This window comes from Heterocephalus glaber, unplaced genomic scaffold, assembly GCF_053883595.1.
Source record: "Heterocephalus glaber isolate CG9 unplaced genomic scaffold, H.glaber_assembly_v1.0 deba00000768, whole genome shotgun sequence".
NCBI classification, from domain to species: Eukaryota; Metazoa; Chordata; class Mammalia; order Rodentia; family Bathyergidae; genus Heterocephalus; species Heterocephalus glaber.
This window is the reverse complement of record NW_028258162.1, coordinates 11,675,524-11,694,422: the sequence shown is the minus strand read 5'-3', so window position 1 is coordinate 11,694,422 and position 18,899 is coordinate 11,675,524. Positions and strand designations below refer to the sequence as shown.

At 38.0% G+C, this 18,899-nt stretch overlaps 1 protein-coding gene across 1 annotated transcript in view; it reads right to left on the bottom strand.

The window, feature by feature from the left end:
- Nucleotides 1–18,899, bottom strand: part of Myo3a (myosin IIIA) — a 420,268-nt gene that overhangs the window by 141,324 nt on the left and 260,045 nt on the right. Inside the window, exons 11-12 of the mRNA XM_087207257.1 lie at nucleotides 6,134–6,210; nucleotides 357–502 (exon numbers count right to left, since the gene is read on the bottom strand). Coding sequence (XP_087063383.1) covers nucleotides 357–502; nucleotides 6,134–6,210 — 223 coding nt within the window. The remainder of the gene's footprint in view (nucleotides 1–356; nucleotides 503–6,133; nucleotides 6,211–18,899) is intronic.

The following is an 18,899-nucleotide window of genomic DNA, read 5'->3' as shown; positions in this document are numbered from 1 at the left end:
AAGTTCTAAACAAAGAGGGGTAGCAAGTAGTGACAAATATTCAGACTGGTGGGTGAGGAAAGTCACATGGGCATCGTCCAGCCCCGGGCGCCTCCCTGACCAAGGGCAGGGCAAGGAGTGGGAGCAACTGTACTTTCCGAGGTCAGATCCTGGCAGAAGAAAGAGAGACTGCCTACCAAGATAAAAGCTTTTCACTTAGGCCAGGGAGAGGCAGTCACCGAACGAATACAGTTGCGGAAGCAGCAGAATATGCTGGGCTGGCTTCCGGCTGGCCAGCTCACACGTGACCATGTCCTTGGTGAACATGACAGGTCAGTGGCAGGAGAAGGAAAGACAGACCCGGCTGCAGCCTCCACCTTGGTATTTTGAAGAGTGCCCTCATGGGGTGCAGGTCTGCCAGTGGAGGGTCTCCGTCGCCCAGCTCAATGGCAGTGATTCCCAGGGACCAGGTGTCACATCTGGCGTCATAAGTGGTATCTAACTGCTGTTCGCAGGCGATCACCTACGAGAAAACACAAACAAAAAGGAAAGGTTTGTGATCATAACAAGTACGCAGCAAAATGTTTAGAACTAAGCTCAAGTATTTAACCGGAGAAGTTTGATAGCTGCAAGTAAAGACAAAGGCAGTAATGTAGGATAAGAATAAGCAACCACATTATTAGCAGTAGTACTATTTTTATTCTGAGAACAGAGAGTACCTTACCAGGTTTGCAAATATAAAGGAAGAAGCCTATGCAAAGGAGTATTTTTGAAAATGGAAAACAAAAACAGGAAAGAAACAGTGTCTCAGGTGGAAAGGGACGCTGCCTGCCTTGTAAGCGCAAAGACCCGAGTTCGATCCCTGGTACCAAAAAATCCGCAAACAAACCAAATGGAAAGGGATGGGATCAAAGGCACAGCCATGGATTCTGTGTCAGCGAACATTTGATGGGAGTCTGGAGATATTCACTGGAGCAGAGATAAGGAACACATCTTTGAAGAATTAAAAAAGCACAGAAAATAACAAAATGAATTTGAGGGTAGTCTAGTTAGAAGGTCTTAATCTTTACTAGCAATCAGAAGACCAGGATATCCAAGGGAGGAACACATCAAGGCTGGAGGGACACCAAAAGGTATCCATCAATGATGATAAAAAAGTAAACAATAAAAATAAGCAGTAAAGAAGATTTACCAACAGCTTATCTGCATCATGCTAAATTATAAAATTATAACCAGGTTTAAACCATGGTTTAAGCTAAAGGATGTAACTGAAAGACAAGTAAAAAGGGACTTGTTTTGCAATTATACAGAAAATGATTGCTCTAATTATTTCTTAATTTATTTCTAAATGTGTAAACACAAATACCAATGGCCTGTAAATGATAATTGTTAACATCAGAGATCACAAAAAAGAAAGTCCACTTTACATTTCAAAATCATTTTGTACTTTTAGAAAAGTTTACATTTTATGAATGGTATCCCACCAGAAAAATAAAAAATGATTATGGGAATGATTCTAATGGAAGATTAGAGTTGTATCATTTATCTACAGAGCTATAAAATGATACGTAAAGTGAAGGAAACCTGAACCCCATCTGGGACATTTCTCATCTTTTTGACTCCACTTACTGCTTAGCACAGTTTAAAAATCTGTCTTTGGCGGACTGGAGGTCAGTTGGTAACTCTGCACACACCATGCAGGAATGGTGAGTCCCTCGTTAGTAAGTTTTTTTTTCTACCTAATAGCAAAGATGGAAAATAACTAAATACAAACATCCTGGTGTATTGAAAGATCAAAGGAACCCAATGATGAGCACGCACACAGGACAGCAGTTACTCAGGCAAAATGCTGGGACAGAGGCCGAGATGGTGAAGTGTCTGCTATTGGAAACGCTCTGCTTCTACACTGTTCACAGGCAAATAAGCGAAAAGGCCTGGAAAGGTAAAGGCAGCAGTTTGGGAGAAGCATAAGCAATCGTCACCCAATAAACACTGGAATGCCAATAATAAATATCAACACAAATTGTTGGTATGTAGGGGAAAGACACACCATTTCCTTACTCGGTCTGTATGGTCAGACGTCAGCTCATGGAGTGCTTCTCAACCTTTCCTACCAAAGTAGGAAATTTTTAATATTTTTAATGTTGTAGAAGAATGAATCGCTAAAACCAAAGAGCATAGCCTAAAGCACCAGGAGAAGACTGCAGTCCTTAGTTTTACATTAAAACTAGATGTGGTAAGTATTCATAGTGACATTTAAATGTCCTTCAACTGATGGATATGCACAAGGTGGTATATATATACACAGAGGAATGTTATTCAGACATAAAAAGAGGCTCTGAAAAATGGTATACCATGGGCAAACCTTGAAAATATTAAACTAAGTGAAAGAAGCCAGACACAAGGGCCAAATATTGCATGACCCCATTTACATGAAATGTTCCAAATTGGCAAATGCACAGAGATAAAAATAGACTAATGGTTGATGAGGGAGGGGAGCTTGGGAGGAGAAGGGGCGTACTTTGCTTTCAGAGGAAACAAAATGTTCCAAACTTGCATGGTAGTGATGACTGTACACTCCTGCGAATATACACCAAAGTCATTAAAATTAAAATTGTGCATGTGAAGTGAGTATATTCTATAAAATGTGAGTTCTCTGTCTGTAAAGCCATTAAAACTTGAAAATATATTTCCCTGAGTGTCGGTTGTTTATCTTTGTATGATATATCTGCTGTATATCTTCTTCACCTTAGCGTAAAAATATAATTTTAATGCAACTAATTTTTATCAGGAAGATTGTGAGTTCAGGGTAACACGCGATTTGATGGCTTCACACATGGCCTAGGGACACCGCTCCACAGGTTCAAGTGAATGAAGTCCCAATTTGTCAGGGACGATGCTGGTTCCTGCTCGCTGTCCTAGAATCTTTACAGGTTCCACCCCGGGGAACTCTCCAAGGTCTCTTGTCTTTATGCAGTAAGCTGTGTGGTCATATTTCCCTTGACCCCTTCATTCTGGCACACAGGCACCGCAGTTTGGAAAAGACAGCTTTAGACAACCGACAAATATTGCCTGAGATGCAGACTTCAATTTAGAAATCCCAAATCAGGGCTTTCACTTTTCAATCAATAATTGATTTCAACAAGCTTGCCTCTTAGCCCTGAAAACACTGAAATACTTCTATGTCATTATGATGAATATATTTTTTTACCTAGTGCTTTCTAATCCTTAGAAATGTGTCATCAATAACATAGAGATAATATTAATAGCATATTTGGGATATCTTGAAGCTACAAAGTTGCTTGTTAAAAATACACTGTTCTTTGAGATTAGAAGGCAATTATTACAGTGAGATGAGGGTATTACACACAAAATCTCAAGCATATATTTATATGATAGTTAGAAAACCTGCTATAAACTTGCTTCTTCTCTATCATATCCAATATTTTGCTAAGCAGGAAAGATCTTTCAAGTTCTATTTGTGCCACTGTAAGTTTGTTAATAACAAATAATGATTTATCAAAATATAACTGTCTAGTAACTGCATATAAATGAGTGTTTTTATTGCATGGCAAAGTTAAATATATGATAATAGCTTTGTAACTACAAATTAATGTATCAAACATAAAAGCAGGCTATTAATTATATGATAATATAATTATAAGATCTATTATTTATATTAATGTATGTGTACAAAATGCAATATCTGACATATAACTACTTTTCATTGGTTTGTCACTTTCGTAAGTTTTTTATGAATTTTAAAAACACTAATGAAATAGTTGAACAAACAACAGAAACTCATTTGAGTCATATTACATTTTGTTTTTGTTTATGTGACTATACTTTTAATTTTCTTCTAAGATGTAGTCCTTATTAAGTTAATCCATTGGAATTTCAGAAATGTTTCTTAAAATAATTTATCCTCTCTCCACAGTTTATGTTAGGCTTACATAACTTAACTTTTGTAAGTAGCAATTGAATTAATATTCAAATAGAGTACACCAAATTTAATTAGAAGATTTCACAGTATTAATAAAGCATTTGTATTACTTCTCCTCCCTTTACTCCCTAGAAAATTATAGATAAATAGCAGAGCTTCCCCAACAGTTGCAGTGAGAGGTTTCAAAACTAAGCGTTTTTTATTGATAAACATAATTTAAAAGACTAAAGGTATTAATAATGATTGCGAGGAGGGATGTGACTGGAGATTTTGAGCCACTTATCTGGAATTTCCCCAAGGAAATGATGACAAGAATGTGCTAAAGCTGAACACAGGCCCAGGTGGGTAACTCAGTATGGAGCTCGCCACACATGTAAATGGACCTGAATCTGAGCTAACAAAGCCAAGGTTTCCCATAATATTTCCACTGCCATTTAAAAACAGTGGAAATATCCATGATATCGACACATGCTACACAACCAAAAGTAAATTTAAGGGAAAATTAAAACTGCAAGCAGTTTCTCTCTACTTCACTTGATTCACTCATTCATTCAATTTTTCGTTTTCTTTTTTTTCGAGCCTATGCTTGCAGCACGTGCAGTTTACAGTCATCTGGGGAGTGGGTGCATGTGCATACTACAGCTTGTTTCTGTTTTGAATCCCCTTCCTCTTCCCTCCCCCTTCCTTCCCTCCTCCTCTAATTCCCCCTCCCTCATTTTCATTCTGGTTGGTGTTATTGATCTCAGCTCATGTCCGTGGCTCACGTTTATGTAACGTTGACACTCACTGAGACTCCTGTAAGTGGCATGTCTTTATTCTAATTCTTGTTCTTCCCTCCTCCTCAGCCCTCACCCTTAGTCTCTTGGACCTCTTCTCATTTTCAAGAGATCCATTTTTTTTTTATCTCCTATGCATTCTTTATTAACCTCTTTGCTTGTACTTTTTCTTACTCAAATGACAGACACCAAACAGTATTTAAGCTTGTGTGTCTGGTTTATTTCACTCAACATTATATTTCCCAGGTGCATCCATTTTCCTACTAATGTCTCAAATGTGTCCTTCTTTATAGCCAAGTAGTATTCCACTATATATAGATACCACCTTTTCTTTATCCAATTATCTGTTGATGGGTATACAGGCTGCTTCCAGTCTGTATCATGCTATTATGAACACTGGTATGGATGATCGCTATAGTACGATGTCTTAACCTTTTGGGGAAGATACCTAGAAGAGGGATACCTGGGTCATATGGAATTTCTAATTTTAGTTTTTTGAGGAATCTTCATACTGATTCCGTATTGGTTGTACTAGTTTACATTCCCACCAACTATGAAGGAGGATTTCTTTTTCACAGTAGCCTCACCAACATTTGTTACTTTTTGATTTCTTGATGATTGCCAATTCCTTCTGGAGTAAGATGCAATCAGCACTGTTGTTGCATTTCTCTAATGGCCAGAGATGTTGAGCATGTTTTCATATATTTGTTGGCCATTTGTACTTCTTCCTGTGTGACACGTCTGTTCATTTCACTTGCCCATTTCTTGACTGGCTCTTTTATTTTAGGTGGTCTAGTTTTTTCACTTCTTTATGTGGACCAGTGGAAAGAACTGTGGATGCAGCAACATCCCAGACATATTCAGCCATCTGATTTTTGACAAGGGGCCAAAAGCACACATTGGAGGAAAGATGGCCTGTCCAACCAGTGGGGTGGGGAAACTGGTCATCTGAAGATGATTAGAACTGAGCCCTATGTTTCACCACATGCTAAATTAACATCAAAATGGATCAAAGACCTGAACATTGAAGCAGAAACATGGAACCTACTGGAAGATAAAATAGGTGAAACTTTTGAAGCCATAGGTGTAGGGAAGGATTTTCTGAACAGAACCTCAATTGCACAAAAAATGACAGCAAGAATCCACAAATGGGATTACACCAAATTAAACAGCTTTGTACAGCAAAAGAATCAATTTTTTTTTTTTGCCAGCTACTCCTCAGAGGGAGGATCATTTCTTTCTTTTTATGTATCCCTTCACAGCTCATTTATGAAGCACCTCCCATGATCCTCTTACACGTGTAAAAATCCCACCTTAAAATAACATTATGCCATGTTCTTCTGGGATATTCCAAAACCTTTATGGACAAAGCACACATGAAAAGAAAGTCAGAAATGAGCAAATACAGCGTGTCCCAAAGGCTCTGCTGTCTGACCTCAGGAGCCATCCAGAAGGGCGTCCCCACGGAGGTGCTGCGGCCGTGCCGGGTGCTGGGAAGCTGGGCGGACACACCTGGAGGGAAGAGGCGAGATTAATCCCAGCCAGTCATTGCGGAACACTAAAATTCTGCTCCCCCAGAGATGCCACTGCACTGAAACTCTGCTTTTCACAGAAGCCTAAGTCAGGATCTTTGTAGAGCCCAAATACTGAAGGTCCTCTGTTACTTTCACAGCCAAATCCTGCCCATCCCTAAGTCCTACTTCAAGTCTTGCTTCCCCCATGCTGGCGTCCAATCTCTTCCCTATCAGGAGAGCCCCCACTGCCTTCGATGTTCTTCTGAATTGAAACTGTTTGTCTAAACTGGACTACATATTTCGGCATGAAACTGCTGTGCTTCCTCCTCCCTCCTGCTTCTCCACCCTGTTAACAGAGTCTGGTGAATCTCAGAATGTTTTATATGGTGTTATACACCTAGTAGGTAACTTACGAACATGGATAAAATTATTTTTCCTCCATTGACCTTGCATGAATCACACACAATTGACTGGGAGTTTCAAATAATTACTTCAATTTAAACCCACACCATTCATAGAGTCTTTCCATTTTGAAACTGAAATTTGGTTTTAACTGATATATAAATAAAAATAATATGTATTTATGAAGTACCAAGTGATGTTTCTCTCCCTATCTATCTTTCTATCTATCTGATAGATAGATTTTATATATTTTAATTTTCCTTTTTGGTACTGGGGATCGAAATCAGGACCCTGTGGTTGTGAGGCAGGCATGGTGCCACTGAGATAAATCCCTGGCCCTATATATATTAATTTTTAAATCAGGGTAAATATATCTATCTCCTTAAACATTTAGCATTTCATTATGGTGAAAATATTCAAAATCCTTTCTTCTAGCTTTTTAAAATACACAGTTCATTATTGTTATCTATTCACCTTGCTATGCAATAGCACACCAGAAATTCTTACTTCTGTCTCATATCTAACTAGAATCAGTTCTTTTCCTTGGAAGAGATTTAATCCTAAACATTTTGTGCTTTTTTTCCCCTATGAACTAAAGGCAAAATGATTAAACTTGGATTTAATGGTAGAGTCAAAGTATAGTAATTTTTTATATAAAATGGAAGGTAAATGGATTTAAAAAGAAAATTTAGTTTAAAATTGGTTCTTAATTTTCTAAAATTTATTCTAAGGGCTTTCAATTATTTATTAAAAATGTAAATTATATTTGACCCTGAGTGAATATTTTTACTTGAATTTCATGAAGACGGTTTAAGAACTCAAATGTCATTTAGAAGAGATGTGAAGAGAAAGATGAAACACAACCAAGTAAATTTCAAGATTTCCTCCTAGTAGGAAAGTAGCATTTTGGACTAAACAAAATTTTCTCTTTCTGGGTATGAAGCAAATTAACTACTAGCATTGGCACCTTTTACCAAGTGGTAACATTCTAGTGTCAGGGTTTATAAATATGATAGCGGAGCAGGACCCTCTCTGCACAGGCCTCAGGAAATACATCTCAGTGGGATGCTGATAGGACACTTTTAGGGGTGGCATATAACCCAAGGTAGACCCTCAGGCTCTGTTTCTCGGAAATGCGAGTCATCAGAGGAGGACTGTGGCTGGAGCAGAGGCGACCCGAGGTCTGGTGCTGTTTCCTCCTGAGGTCTGGTGCTGTTCTCCTGAGCCCGGGTCACCAGCTTCACCCTTGACTTTTCGAGGCAGCCTTGTTGTTGTCTACACCAGTCTGAGTTGGTCAGAGGTAGTTTCTGTTGCTGAAAACCAAAGAACTCTGAAGATAATGCCCCTGAGCTTTAACTCCTCAAGTAGCAAATTAACAAGGGCAATAGATAATCATGTGTTTATAGAGCCTAAGAGTAGCATTATATTTATGAGATTACATTTGTATATTTAGGTTAATATGAGATAAAGAATTTTCTAAGGCAAACATTTGGCCTCCAGGATCTTTACTCAAATCCCCTATACGAAAAACGTTGAGACTGCAGACACAGGGGCAGACCATTCTCAATATGTTTCCTAATATGTTAATATACACACTGAGAATCTTGTTAGTGATTAGCATTTTGAAGGATGAAGTTCAGACAGCAGCTTAATAGAGGTGTAACTATTTCTTCCTGAACTGAGCTCCAGTGATGTGCACACCCGGTGTTGATGCCCCCTTTCAAGGTCACTGCCCCAACATCATCCGAAGGTCATGAACACAGCACAGCTGGAGTCTCCTGTATCGTTTGGTGCCTGTTGGAATCTTCCAGAAAGAAGGGTTTACACAAGGCTTCCATAGAAGTAGATTGTTTGGTTCTTAAAAATCCCCCCAAATGTGAAGAAGAAAATATAAAGACCCACATTAAGTGAAAAATATAACTGGGTAGAATAAGGAATTCTTGAGAATATTAGATGATTATCACATTAAAAACGAGACACACATCCAATTCTGTAAGAGTGGCAGAGAAAGGCATTTACTCAAGTCCACAGCTTCTGAATGCTTCTACATGCTTCTATAATATCTATAAAATCTCAAGATCACCTTACCAAAAAACAAAACAGATTCAGAGCTAAAGACAACTTTATGGTCATAAAGTCTATGTTATTTGATTCCAAGTAAAACGAAACTGAGAGAAAAGTCACTTTCTGGAGGACGAATGGGATTTTTACTTTGCATAAATTCCCACAAGAAAAATAGCTAATAAGATGGAGAAATGCAAAGCTCTACTAAAAATGATTGACATAAATTACTTTAAAAGGCCACAGGGATCCAAAGTAGGAGTTCAGTAGCCTTAGGAAGTCACAGAGATTAGGAAAATCATTTTGTTCAGAGAGTAACTAATGGAATAAGTCACCAAAGTAAATACAGTTATGCAATCATTTTGAGAGCAGATAATAAAGGGTGGAAAATTCCAAGCAGAAAGTTAAGATGGTGAGAGGATTTGGTAAGGGATAGGGGCCAAAAAGAGATCAGGGACTGAACAAAACCAGGCTGGAAGAGAGGGCCATGCTCCATTAAAAATCAAAGCCACAGGAGCATCACAGAGCTTTACATCAATGGCTCTTCAGCCTTTTGCCTTGCTAGGGAATTTTCAGGCTATTTTGGGCCTACTCAACAAGGCTTCCTGGCTCTTCGGGAGCTGAAAAGCAACCCCATTCCCTACTGCATGTCCTGCTTCTAGGGAGAGAAATGTGCAGGCTTTGTGTTTGCAGCTGAGAGTTCTCTCAGGGTCATAGGGAGACAGCAGAAATATCAAATATGTGATTCCAAGACAACCTTAGGGAACTTGATTTGCTGTAACCTACATAGCAAAACCCTTAAAAAATACTGCAAGACAGAGAATTTAAATTATAAAAATATAGAATTCTGTTATATAAGAGGGCCAAAGAATAATTATATCATTAAATATTAACATTTTGTTGATAATTTAACTTTAAGATACTGTGATGATTAATTTTTAAGTGTCCATTTGATGGGCCATGATACACAGATATTTGGTCAAATATCATTCTGGGTATTTCTTTGAGATTATTTTTCTTACCAGGCTAACATATAAATGGGTGGATTTTAAGTAAAGCAGATCACCCTCCATGAAGTGAGTGGGCTTTGTCCAATGAAGTGAAGGCCTTAACAGAAGGAAGCCGGCAGATGGCCTTTGGACTCAAACTGCAATTCTTCTTCACAGCCTACACTGAAGATTTTGGACTTGCCAACCCTAGACAAGCTCGTGAGCCAATTCCTTAAAATAAATATCTTTTTCCACACACACACACACACACACACACACACACACACGTCCCATTGATTCTGATTCTCTAAAGAACCCTACACAGAATATTTTCTATTTTTTGTGTAAGAACTCTTAAGGATGTTCTATCAAAACTACAATAAACTACATTGTTTACCACCTGATCTGACAAGACAGACATGGTTGCTGTATGAGGCACTAAAGTTATAGCAATTTCTACCTGTCTAAACGGTCAAAACTGTTTCATTTTCTTTTTTCTCTCTTTCATTATTCAACTTTCCCCTTTTTGAGAGCCAGTTAAAGCCTATGACAGTGATGGTGAACCTTTTAGAGCTTTCAATGAAGACAAACATCTTCTTGTGGCACATATGCCAGCATTTGCCACTACTGGCCTAGGACATTCAAAAGCAAGCACAGGGCTGGGGATGCAGCTCAGTGATAGAGTACTTACAGAAGACCCTGGGTTTGGTACCCAGACCATTTAAAAAGAATAAAAACAAAAAAAGCAAGCACATAGAGTAAAAAAGTTATAGTCAGTTTATACATCCAGAGAAAAGTACAAGTTAAAAAAACACCCAAGAGCTTAAATTTACACTTTAGGATAATATCTGGCAAAGAGAAGAGATACAATAAGAAACAAAAACAAAAATCAGGAAACCCTGGAGAAGTTGGAGAGTCTAATTTCTAGAATTATTACATTATTATAGTTAAATGTCTAATTTTCAGAATCTACAACAAAAATAATAAGGTTTGAGAGACAAAGGAAAATATGTTCCACTCAAAGGAAAAAAAACTAAACCAACAAAAACCATTCCTGAGAAAGACAAATGATGAACTTGCTAGACAAAGACCTTAAAACAACTGTCTTAAAGATTTCAAAACAACCATCTTAAACATGATCAAAGAACATGAGAAAGGTAGGAAATAATGTACAAACAAAATAGAATATCAACAAAAGATATAAAACCTAAAAAGAAATCAAAAAGAAACTCTAGAAGTTGAAAGTACAGAAACTAAAATGAAAAATTCACCAGAGTGATTTAAAAGCAGATTTGAGCAGGCAGAAGAATCAATGAATTTGAAGATAAAACAATAGAAATTATCAATTGTGTGGAACAGAAAAAAAAAAAGATTAAAATGAACAGAGGGCTAGGGATTTAGTTCAGTGGTTCTGCCGCCTGCCTTGCAAGTGCAAGGACCCAAGTTTGATCCCTGGTACCAAAAAAAAAAGAAAAAAAAAAGAAAAGTGAACAGAGCATTGGGAATCTATGAAACGCCATCAGGTGAAGAGACAGATACATGCATTGCTGGACTCCTAGAGAAAAGAGACAGAGAAAGGGTAAGAGAGCTTGTTCAAGGAAAGAGTGGCAAAAATCTTCCCAATTGGATGGAAGACATGAATACAAACACCGAAGAAGCTTCATGAATTCCAAGCATAGTAAGGTGTCAAGGGCAGCTGTATATACCAGGACACATAATAGATCCGCAAAAGGCACAGACAAAGGGAAGGTCTTGGAAACTGCAAGGGAGAAGTGACTCATTATGTACAAGGGATTCTTTTTTTTTTGGTTCCGGGGATCAAACTCAGGACCTTGTGCTTGTGAGACAGGTGGCAGCACCACTGAGCTAAACCCCTGGCCCTGTACAAGGTATTCTTTATAAGATTATCCACAGATTTTTCATCAGAAACTTGGCAGCCAAAAAGCAATGGATTGAAAAAAAAAAACTGCTTCAAGAAGTGGGAGAAATTGACATTCCCAGGTCAACAAAAGCTAAGGAGTTTTCGTCACTAGAGCTGTATGCCAAGAAGTGCTGAGAGGAGACCTGTAGATCCAAATAAACACACTAGACAGTGACTGGAAGCTGCACAAAGGTGCCAGTAAAGATGAACACGTGGGCTGAGGAGGCCCAGGGCTGGCTGCAAAGAGGGGCCTTTGGTGGGGTGTGTGAGCCTGAAGCCTTTGGCAGAAGTCAATGTGATTTAATTTGAAGCAAAAGAGAAATGAATCCATATTGGGCTTTTCTTTTTTTTGGTACCGTGGATCAAACTTGGGACCTTGCACTTGTGAGGCAGGTGGCGGAACCACTGAGCTAAGCTCCTGGCCCTGATATCGTTTTTTGATGGGCATGAATAAGAAAGTTTATCCAAGTAACGCAACTTTGTATTAGAAAATCTCAGCCATGGAGGAGGCTGCCCCTCGTACCTGGAGACCTGGAATCTCACCAGAGCCACATTCATCCCTGCCCAACTCCCATAGATTCCATGTCCTGGCTGGGACCACATACTAACACATAATGCATGCTTAGGTAAATGCAAATGAACCAAAATTTTCCCATGCATATTTTCAGATCATAGCACAGCAAAACTAGCAATTGATGGCAAACCAACCATAGAAATTACACAAATACATGGAAATTTAAAAATCCACTCTTGAATAATCAATGAGTCATAGATGAAATCAATGAAGAAATTAGATAGTTCCTAGAATCAAACAATAATGCCAGTACAACATACCAGAACTTTTGATACACAGTGAAAGAAATGCTAAGGGAAGTTTATAGCTGTGAATGCCCACATCAGAAAAACAGAGTGAATCCAAATAAATAACCAAATGATATACCTCACAGTCCTAGAAAAACAAGAACAATCCAAAGTCTAAGGTAGTAAGTACAAGGGAGGAAATTATAAAAACCAGAGCAGAAATTAATGAAATTGAGACTAAAAAGCAATACAAAGAATCAATAAATCAAAGAGTTGGTTCTTTGAATGAATAAACAAAATAGATAAACCCTTAGCCAATTTTACCAAAAAATGAAAGAAAAGGCTCACTCAATACAATTAGAAATGAAAAATATGAAATCATGATGGATACCACCAAAATCCAGATTATTAGTAATTTCTTTGAAAACCTGTACTCCAATAAATTGGAGAATTCAGAAGAAGTGGGTAGCTTCCTAGATATTTATGAATTACCAAAACTGAACCAAGAAGGTATAAAAACCCTGCATAATTCAATAACAGGCAATGACATTAAAGCAGTAATTAAAAAAAAAACAAACCTACTGACCAAGAAAAGCCCAAGATCCCATGCATTCACTGCTGAATTCTACAAGAACGTAAGGAAGATTTAACACCAACACTCCTCAAATTCTTTAATGAAATTGAAAGGAAAGGAGTACTCTCCAAACCATCCCTGGAATCTACCATTTCCCTGGTTCCACAACCAGCCAAGGATACAACTGAAAAAGAGGACTACAGGTCATTCTATTAATGAACATAGATGCTGGCAAACAGAAAGCAACAAATCACCAAAAAGATCATAGGTGATGTCATTTCCCGATGACATCAAGCCACTAATCTCTTATCTCCAATGTGACCTGTTATGTGGATGCCCTTCTCACCTCACTCCAGCTCTGGCAGCTCCCCTGACGCCACTACCATCACTCTATCTGGATGTTGATGGCTTTTCTTACCTCACTTGGGGACCCAACATCTCATTCCATGCCACCCCCAACACCCTACCAGCATGGCAGCTTCCTTAGGCCTGCTGGGCTCCAAACTGTGAGGGGAGCTGCAGTCCTGCTCCCTTGCGTGGCCCACCTAATTATTCAGGAAGAAAGGAAGTAATAAAGGATATTTCATAGTCTTTAAATTCAGGTGGACCTGCCTCCCTTGATGATAAAAAGTGGGTTATAAATGAACAAATCACAACTTATCTTTGGCCTACACTATGCACTGGGGAGTTGGCATAAACTGGGGCACATGGGTAATAAGAGATTTAAAATCATAAAATATTTTGTCATAAGAATGGTGTCTAAATAAATCACAAAAAGTACATCCAGTACTTTGCTATTGAAATGTTAACCATTCTATTAGAAACAAAATTCCCCAGAGAGAAATCCACAGAAATGAGAACTAAAGACTGCCCTTTAGATTTAGTCTGTTTCATTTTCTGTTCAAGAAAAGGCTTCTTTTTCAGACATTAGCTGACTTGCCTAAAGGGCTTATCTCTTGGGAGGTCATATTATTTACTGACTGATCACATGCCGGTGACTGTTAATGCATCTCATTAATAATGTTTACAAGCTTGCTTGTCTTTTTGCTCTCTGAGGTGTCTGGTGGTTTTCTGTAAAAGTGTATCCCACTTAACAAAAAAAAAAAAGGTTTACTTAAAGACTGTATGTATGACTAGCGTTATAAATCTGAATTTTACTTAGAGAGTAATTAATTTGCTTGATATTTAAAGTAATATTGAATTTATCCTAGCAAAGGGCTACCGTTATTTTTTACAAATATACATAGGCACTTGGAAACTCAGATTTTCACTACTTAACATCTCCTTATCAAGTTTCTAGCATGCATACAGCACTGAGTGGGAGATTAGGTGGGAATGTTGTTTCATGGCAGTGGTAATGGCTGAGGATCTTCAGATTTACCGTAAGTCAGTAATCATACTAAATAGATTACCCCTAGAGTCTCATTTACTCTTTACAGGTCCAATCATAGAAATTATTCTTTTTTACCCTGATGGATGAACAGATTGACATCTTGGAGATTTTAGAAAGACTTTCTCTTGGTGATACAATTGTATGGAAAAATCCTGTCCCATTCATTCATCCATTTGACAGAACTTATTAGGAATGTTCAATGTGCCAATAAGTTCTAGGGACAAAGTAATAGACTGAGCAGCAACCCTGTCATTATAAAACTTCAAGCTTAGCAGAGCTCCAGTCAACTGAAATGTACGATGACTGGTTGGCTGATAAAGACTAGGGAAGGGAGGGATAGAAGGGACTGGGTAACAGGAATCAAAGTCAGTCAGATGGAAGTACTGAGTTTGAGTGTTCTAGAACACACTGGGATGATTCAGCTCACAACATGATGTCATAGATTTCACAAATAATTGAAAGAGAAGAGTTCAAAGGCTCCAAACACAAAGCAATGATAAGGAGGTGAAAAGTTAATTACTCTGATTTTATCAATACCAATTATATACATATATTGAAATCCCACACTGTGTTGCATAAATATGTATAATTATTACATATCAATAAAATTTTTCAAATGTTTGAGACAGAATTCTTAACTACTTTGATTTAAACATTATATACTGTGCATGTGTGTCCAATTATTACACTGAACCCCATAAATTTGTATAATACAAATATAAAAATATATACAAACATGAATAATAATTAAAAAAAAAACTTATTCTGCACCAGCATGGAGGACTATAAAGAAAGCCCTCCTCGAGGGTTAGAAGAAGCTACTGAAGAGAACCATGAACGAGGAAGGAGCAGGACTAGATGTATTTTTCAAAAGGGTGCCTCTGAGTAAGTGTGGGGAATGGACTGGGAGGGACTGAACAAAACTGGAGCCAGGCATTCAATAAAGGCAGCTGCAGGAGCCTAGGCAAGAGATGAGAGTCAGGATCAAGGCAGGAGCAGCAAGGTGGGGTTGGAGGTATCTAACAGAGACGACTTTTGTGAACAGATGTATACATGGGAGGTGAAGACAAGCAAAGACTAGGTGTGAACCTAAGATTCTGGCAGGAGGAATGAGCATAGGGAGGTGACTTTGTTAGGACAGGGAATTCTTGACCCACAGCAGATTTCTGGGAATTGATGTGGAGTTTCACTTAGGAAATTTTGAGTAGGAGAGGACTGTCAGCCATCAAAGATCTTATCCCATCTCATCCCATCATAAGTTGATGGTAAATTTTATGAGGTGAGAAATTAAAATTTTTCTAAATCCCAGCAGTGCCCCTCTTTGAAAATATGATTTAAATACTAAATGACAGCGCTGAGTTTTAGTTAAATACTTCAGTTTGTGCTTCACCATATCTTGTTTGTTCTGTCCTATACATGTGCAGCCTCTGGTTTAATTCATACAAAAAACTACTAATCATTTTAGGTGAACTGAATTCATGTCCTCTTATGAAGGAGGACAGAAACAGAAGCATGAACTAATATGTAAATGACAACATTTTGGTGTTAGACACTAAGCATGCATTTAATAGTGAACTGATTCTGTTTTCTAATTATTGGTGACTGGAAAGTCTAAAAATCAAATAACTGAACACCTAAGCTCTCATTTCTTAGCTATCCAACTTATGATGATTTTACAGAGGCCACAATAAGGTCACCTTAAGTGGGGACATAGATTGGTACAGTGTTTGCCTAGCATGTGTGAGGCCTTGGGTTCCAGCCTCAGACACACACACACACACACACACACACACACACACACACACACAATCTCACTCACCTATGTGTTATCCAGATATATGTTTTTAATGTTATTTTGGAAGATATCTGTGAAAGTCACATTTCTCAAAGCTACTATTTTAGCAAATTTTTCTTTAATGGGTGGAAAAAATGTTTCCTTATATGTGTTTTAACAATTTTCAGTCTTGACTATGTTTATTGCAGACATTTTCTAGAGCAAGGGTATTATGAGATCTTAAGTTAATTATCAAGTTCTGTGTTTGGATCTGTGTTAGAGTAGAGACAAAACCATTTTCTGGAGAGAACAATGGCCTTGCATATGGAAGAGTGAAATATGTTCTGCTGTTCTCATTGTTCATCTTAATTTCAAGCTTAAGTCTTTATTAGCACCAAACCCTGCCAGATTGTTCAAGTATATGGCTCTGAACTCAACGGCAACACAGGCCAGCTTTACCCTAGTAATGAATCAAGTACTCACTGTCACTCTGCTTTGTTGTTTTCAAACATTCAGGTTAGAAAAACAACACACAATGCAATGCATGTTGGAGGGATGTGTCATTCATCCAGTCCTCTACATGCTCTGAAATTCATTAATAGACTAAGCCAAAGCACTAGAGAGCTACATACTTGGATGTGAAAACAACTTGTAAAATGAATCAATTAACTTCCCTGGGCTTCAGGTTATAAAATGCAAAACTGAAGTTAGTTTGTGTATTCAATTACTCTCAATGAACTGCTACACCAAAAACACTAGGTCTGCAAGACAAAGAAACAATCGTACCGAGAGCTACACCCAGTACTGAGGAGGAGCCTTCTGGGTTGCTGTACCATCACCCCCAGTGCCCAGGAGCAAAGCCACCCCCAGTGCTGAGGAGGAGCTTTCTGGGCCACCATACCACCACCCTCAGTGCCAAGGAGGTGAGCTTCATGGATGCCTGCAACACCCCCCCACCGCAAGTTGAAATGAGAAGACACATAAACAAGTTTCAAAAACAGACTTCCAGATCACCTAAAGCAACCACAAAGGGAAATGAGATGGAACAATCTGATACTCACTACCTGGACTCCCTGAACTGGCAACAAAAGAGGATCTAGAAAAAAATGAAATCAGAAATAATTTCACACATAACAGCAGAGATTATGCCCATAGTGCAAGACATGATTAATAAATCGAGAGGGGACACAGATAAAAAAATAGAGGATCTGAGGAACATGATGGAATCCCAACATAGGAAACAAATGGAATCCATAAAACAGATACAAACAGATTTCCAGGAGATTAAAAACTCCACTGAAAGTTTACGCAGCAGAATGAACCAATGTGAGGACAGAATTTCAGATACAGAAGATAAGATTGGATTTAGTGACCAGGAAAACAAAAATTTCTTTAAAATAGTAAGGGACCATGAAAAATTAATCCACAAGCTGCTAGATGATGCAAAGAAGAATAACATAAGACTGATCAGAGTCAATGAAGAAACAGGACAGAGTGCAGGTGACATAAAAAAACTGTTCACAGAAGTGATGGCAGAAAACTTCCCAAGCCGGGAAAGACAACTTGACATACAGATAAGTGAGGCATATAGGATTCCAAATAGTCTTGATCAAAAAAATTTATACATAGGTATACACTAGTTAAGATTCCAGAAATCCAACAGGAGAACAAAATTCTATAAGCAGTTAGGGAAAAGAAACAAATCACATACAAAGGAAAGCCCATCAGAATCACAGCAGACTTCTCAACGCAAACCCTCAAGGCAAGAAGAGCTTGGAGTGAAGTATTTCAAGCCCTAAAGGAAAACAGCCTCCAACCCAGATTGATGTACCCTGAAAAACTATCTTTCAAAATTGATGGAGAAATAAGATACTTTCATGACAAAGAGCACCTTAGGAACTTCATGAATACCAAACCAGCACTGCAAAAAATTTTGAACAATATCCTAGGAAAAGACAAAGAGGATCACAACCCCAAGAATCCCAGCAGAATGAATCCATCAGGCACAACAAGAAATTAAATGCAAAGGGGGAGAATCCAACAAAAACAAAAAGTCATGACAATGATAAGTCAATACATATCAGTTATAACCATTAATGTTAATGGTCTCAATTCACTAATCAACAGAAATAGACTCGCAGAATGGGTCAAGAAGCAAGATCCAACAATATGCTGCATACAAGAAACACACTTAATTCAAAAAGAAACTCATAGACTGAAAGTTAAAGGGTGGAAAACAATACTCCATGGGACAGGAATCCAAAAAAAAGCAGGAGTAGCTATCCTTTTTGGAAATCAAGTGGATTTCAAACCAACACTAATTAAGAGAGACAAAGAAGGATGCTACATCCTTGTAAAGGGAACAATCCAAGAGGAAGAGATGACAATCATAAATATATATGCACCAAACATTAGTGTGCCCAACTATATAAAACTAATACTAATGGACATAAAAAAAATCAAATAAGCACTAACACAATAGTAGTGGGGGAACCTCAATATCCCACTATTACAAATAGATAGATCAACTAGACAAAAAATGAACAACGAAATACTAGAACTCAAATTCTTGAACAAATGAACTTAACAGATGTTTACAGAGTGTTCCACCCCACAAAATCAGAATACACATTCTTTTCAGCTGCAAAAGCTTCATTCTCCAAAATAGACCACATATTCACTCACAGAACATGTTTAAGTAAGTGCAAAAGTGAAGTTATCCCCTGTATATTATCAGACCATAGTATGATGAAATTTGAGATCAATACCAAA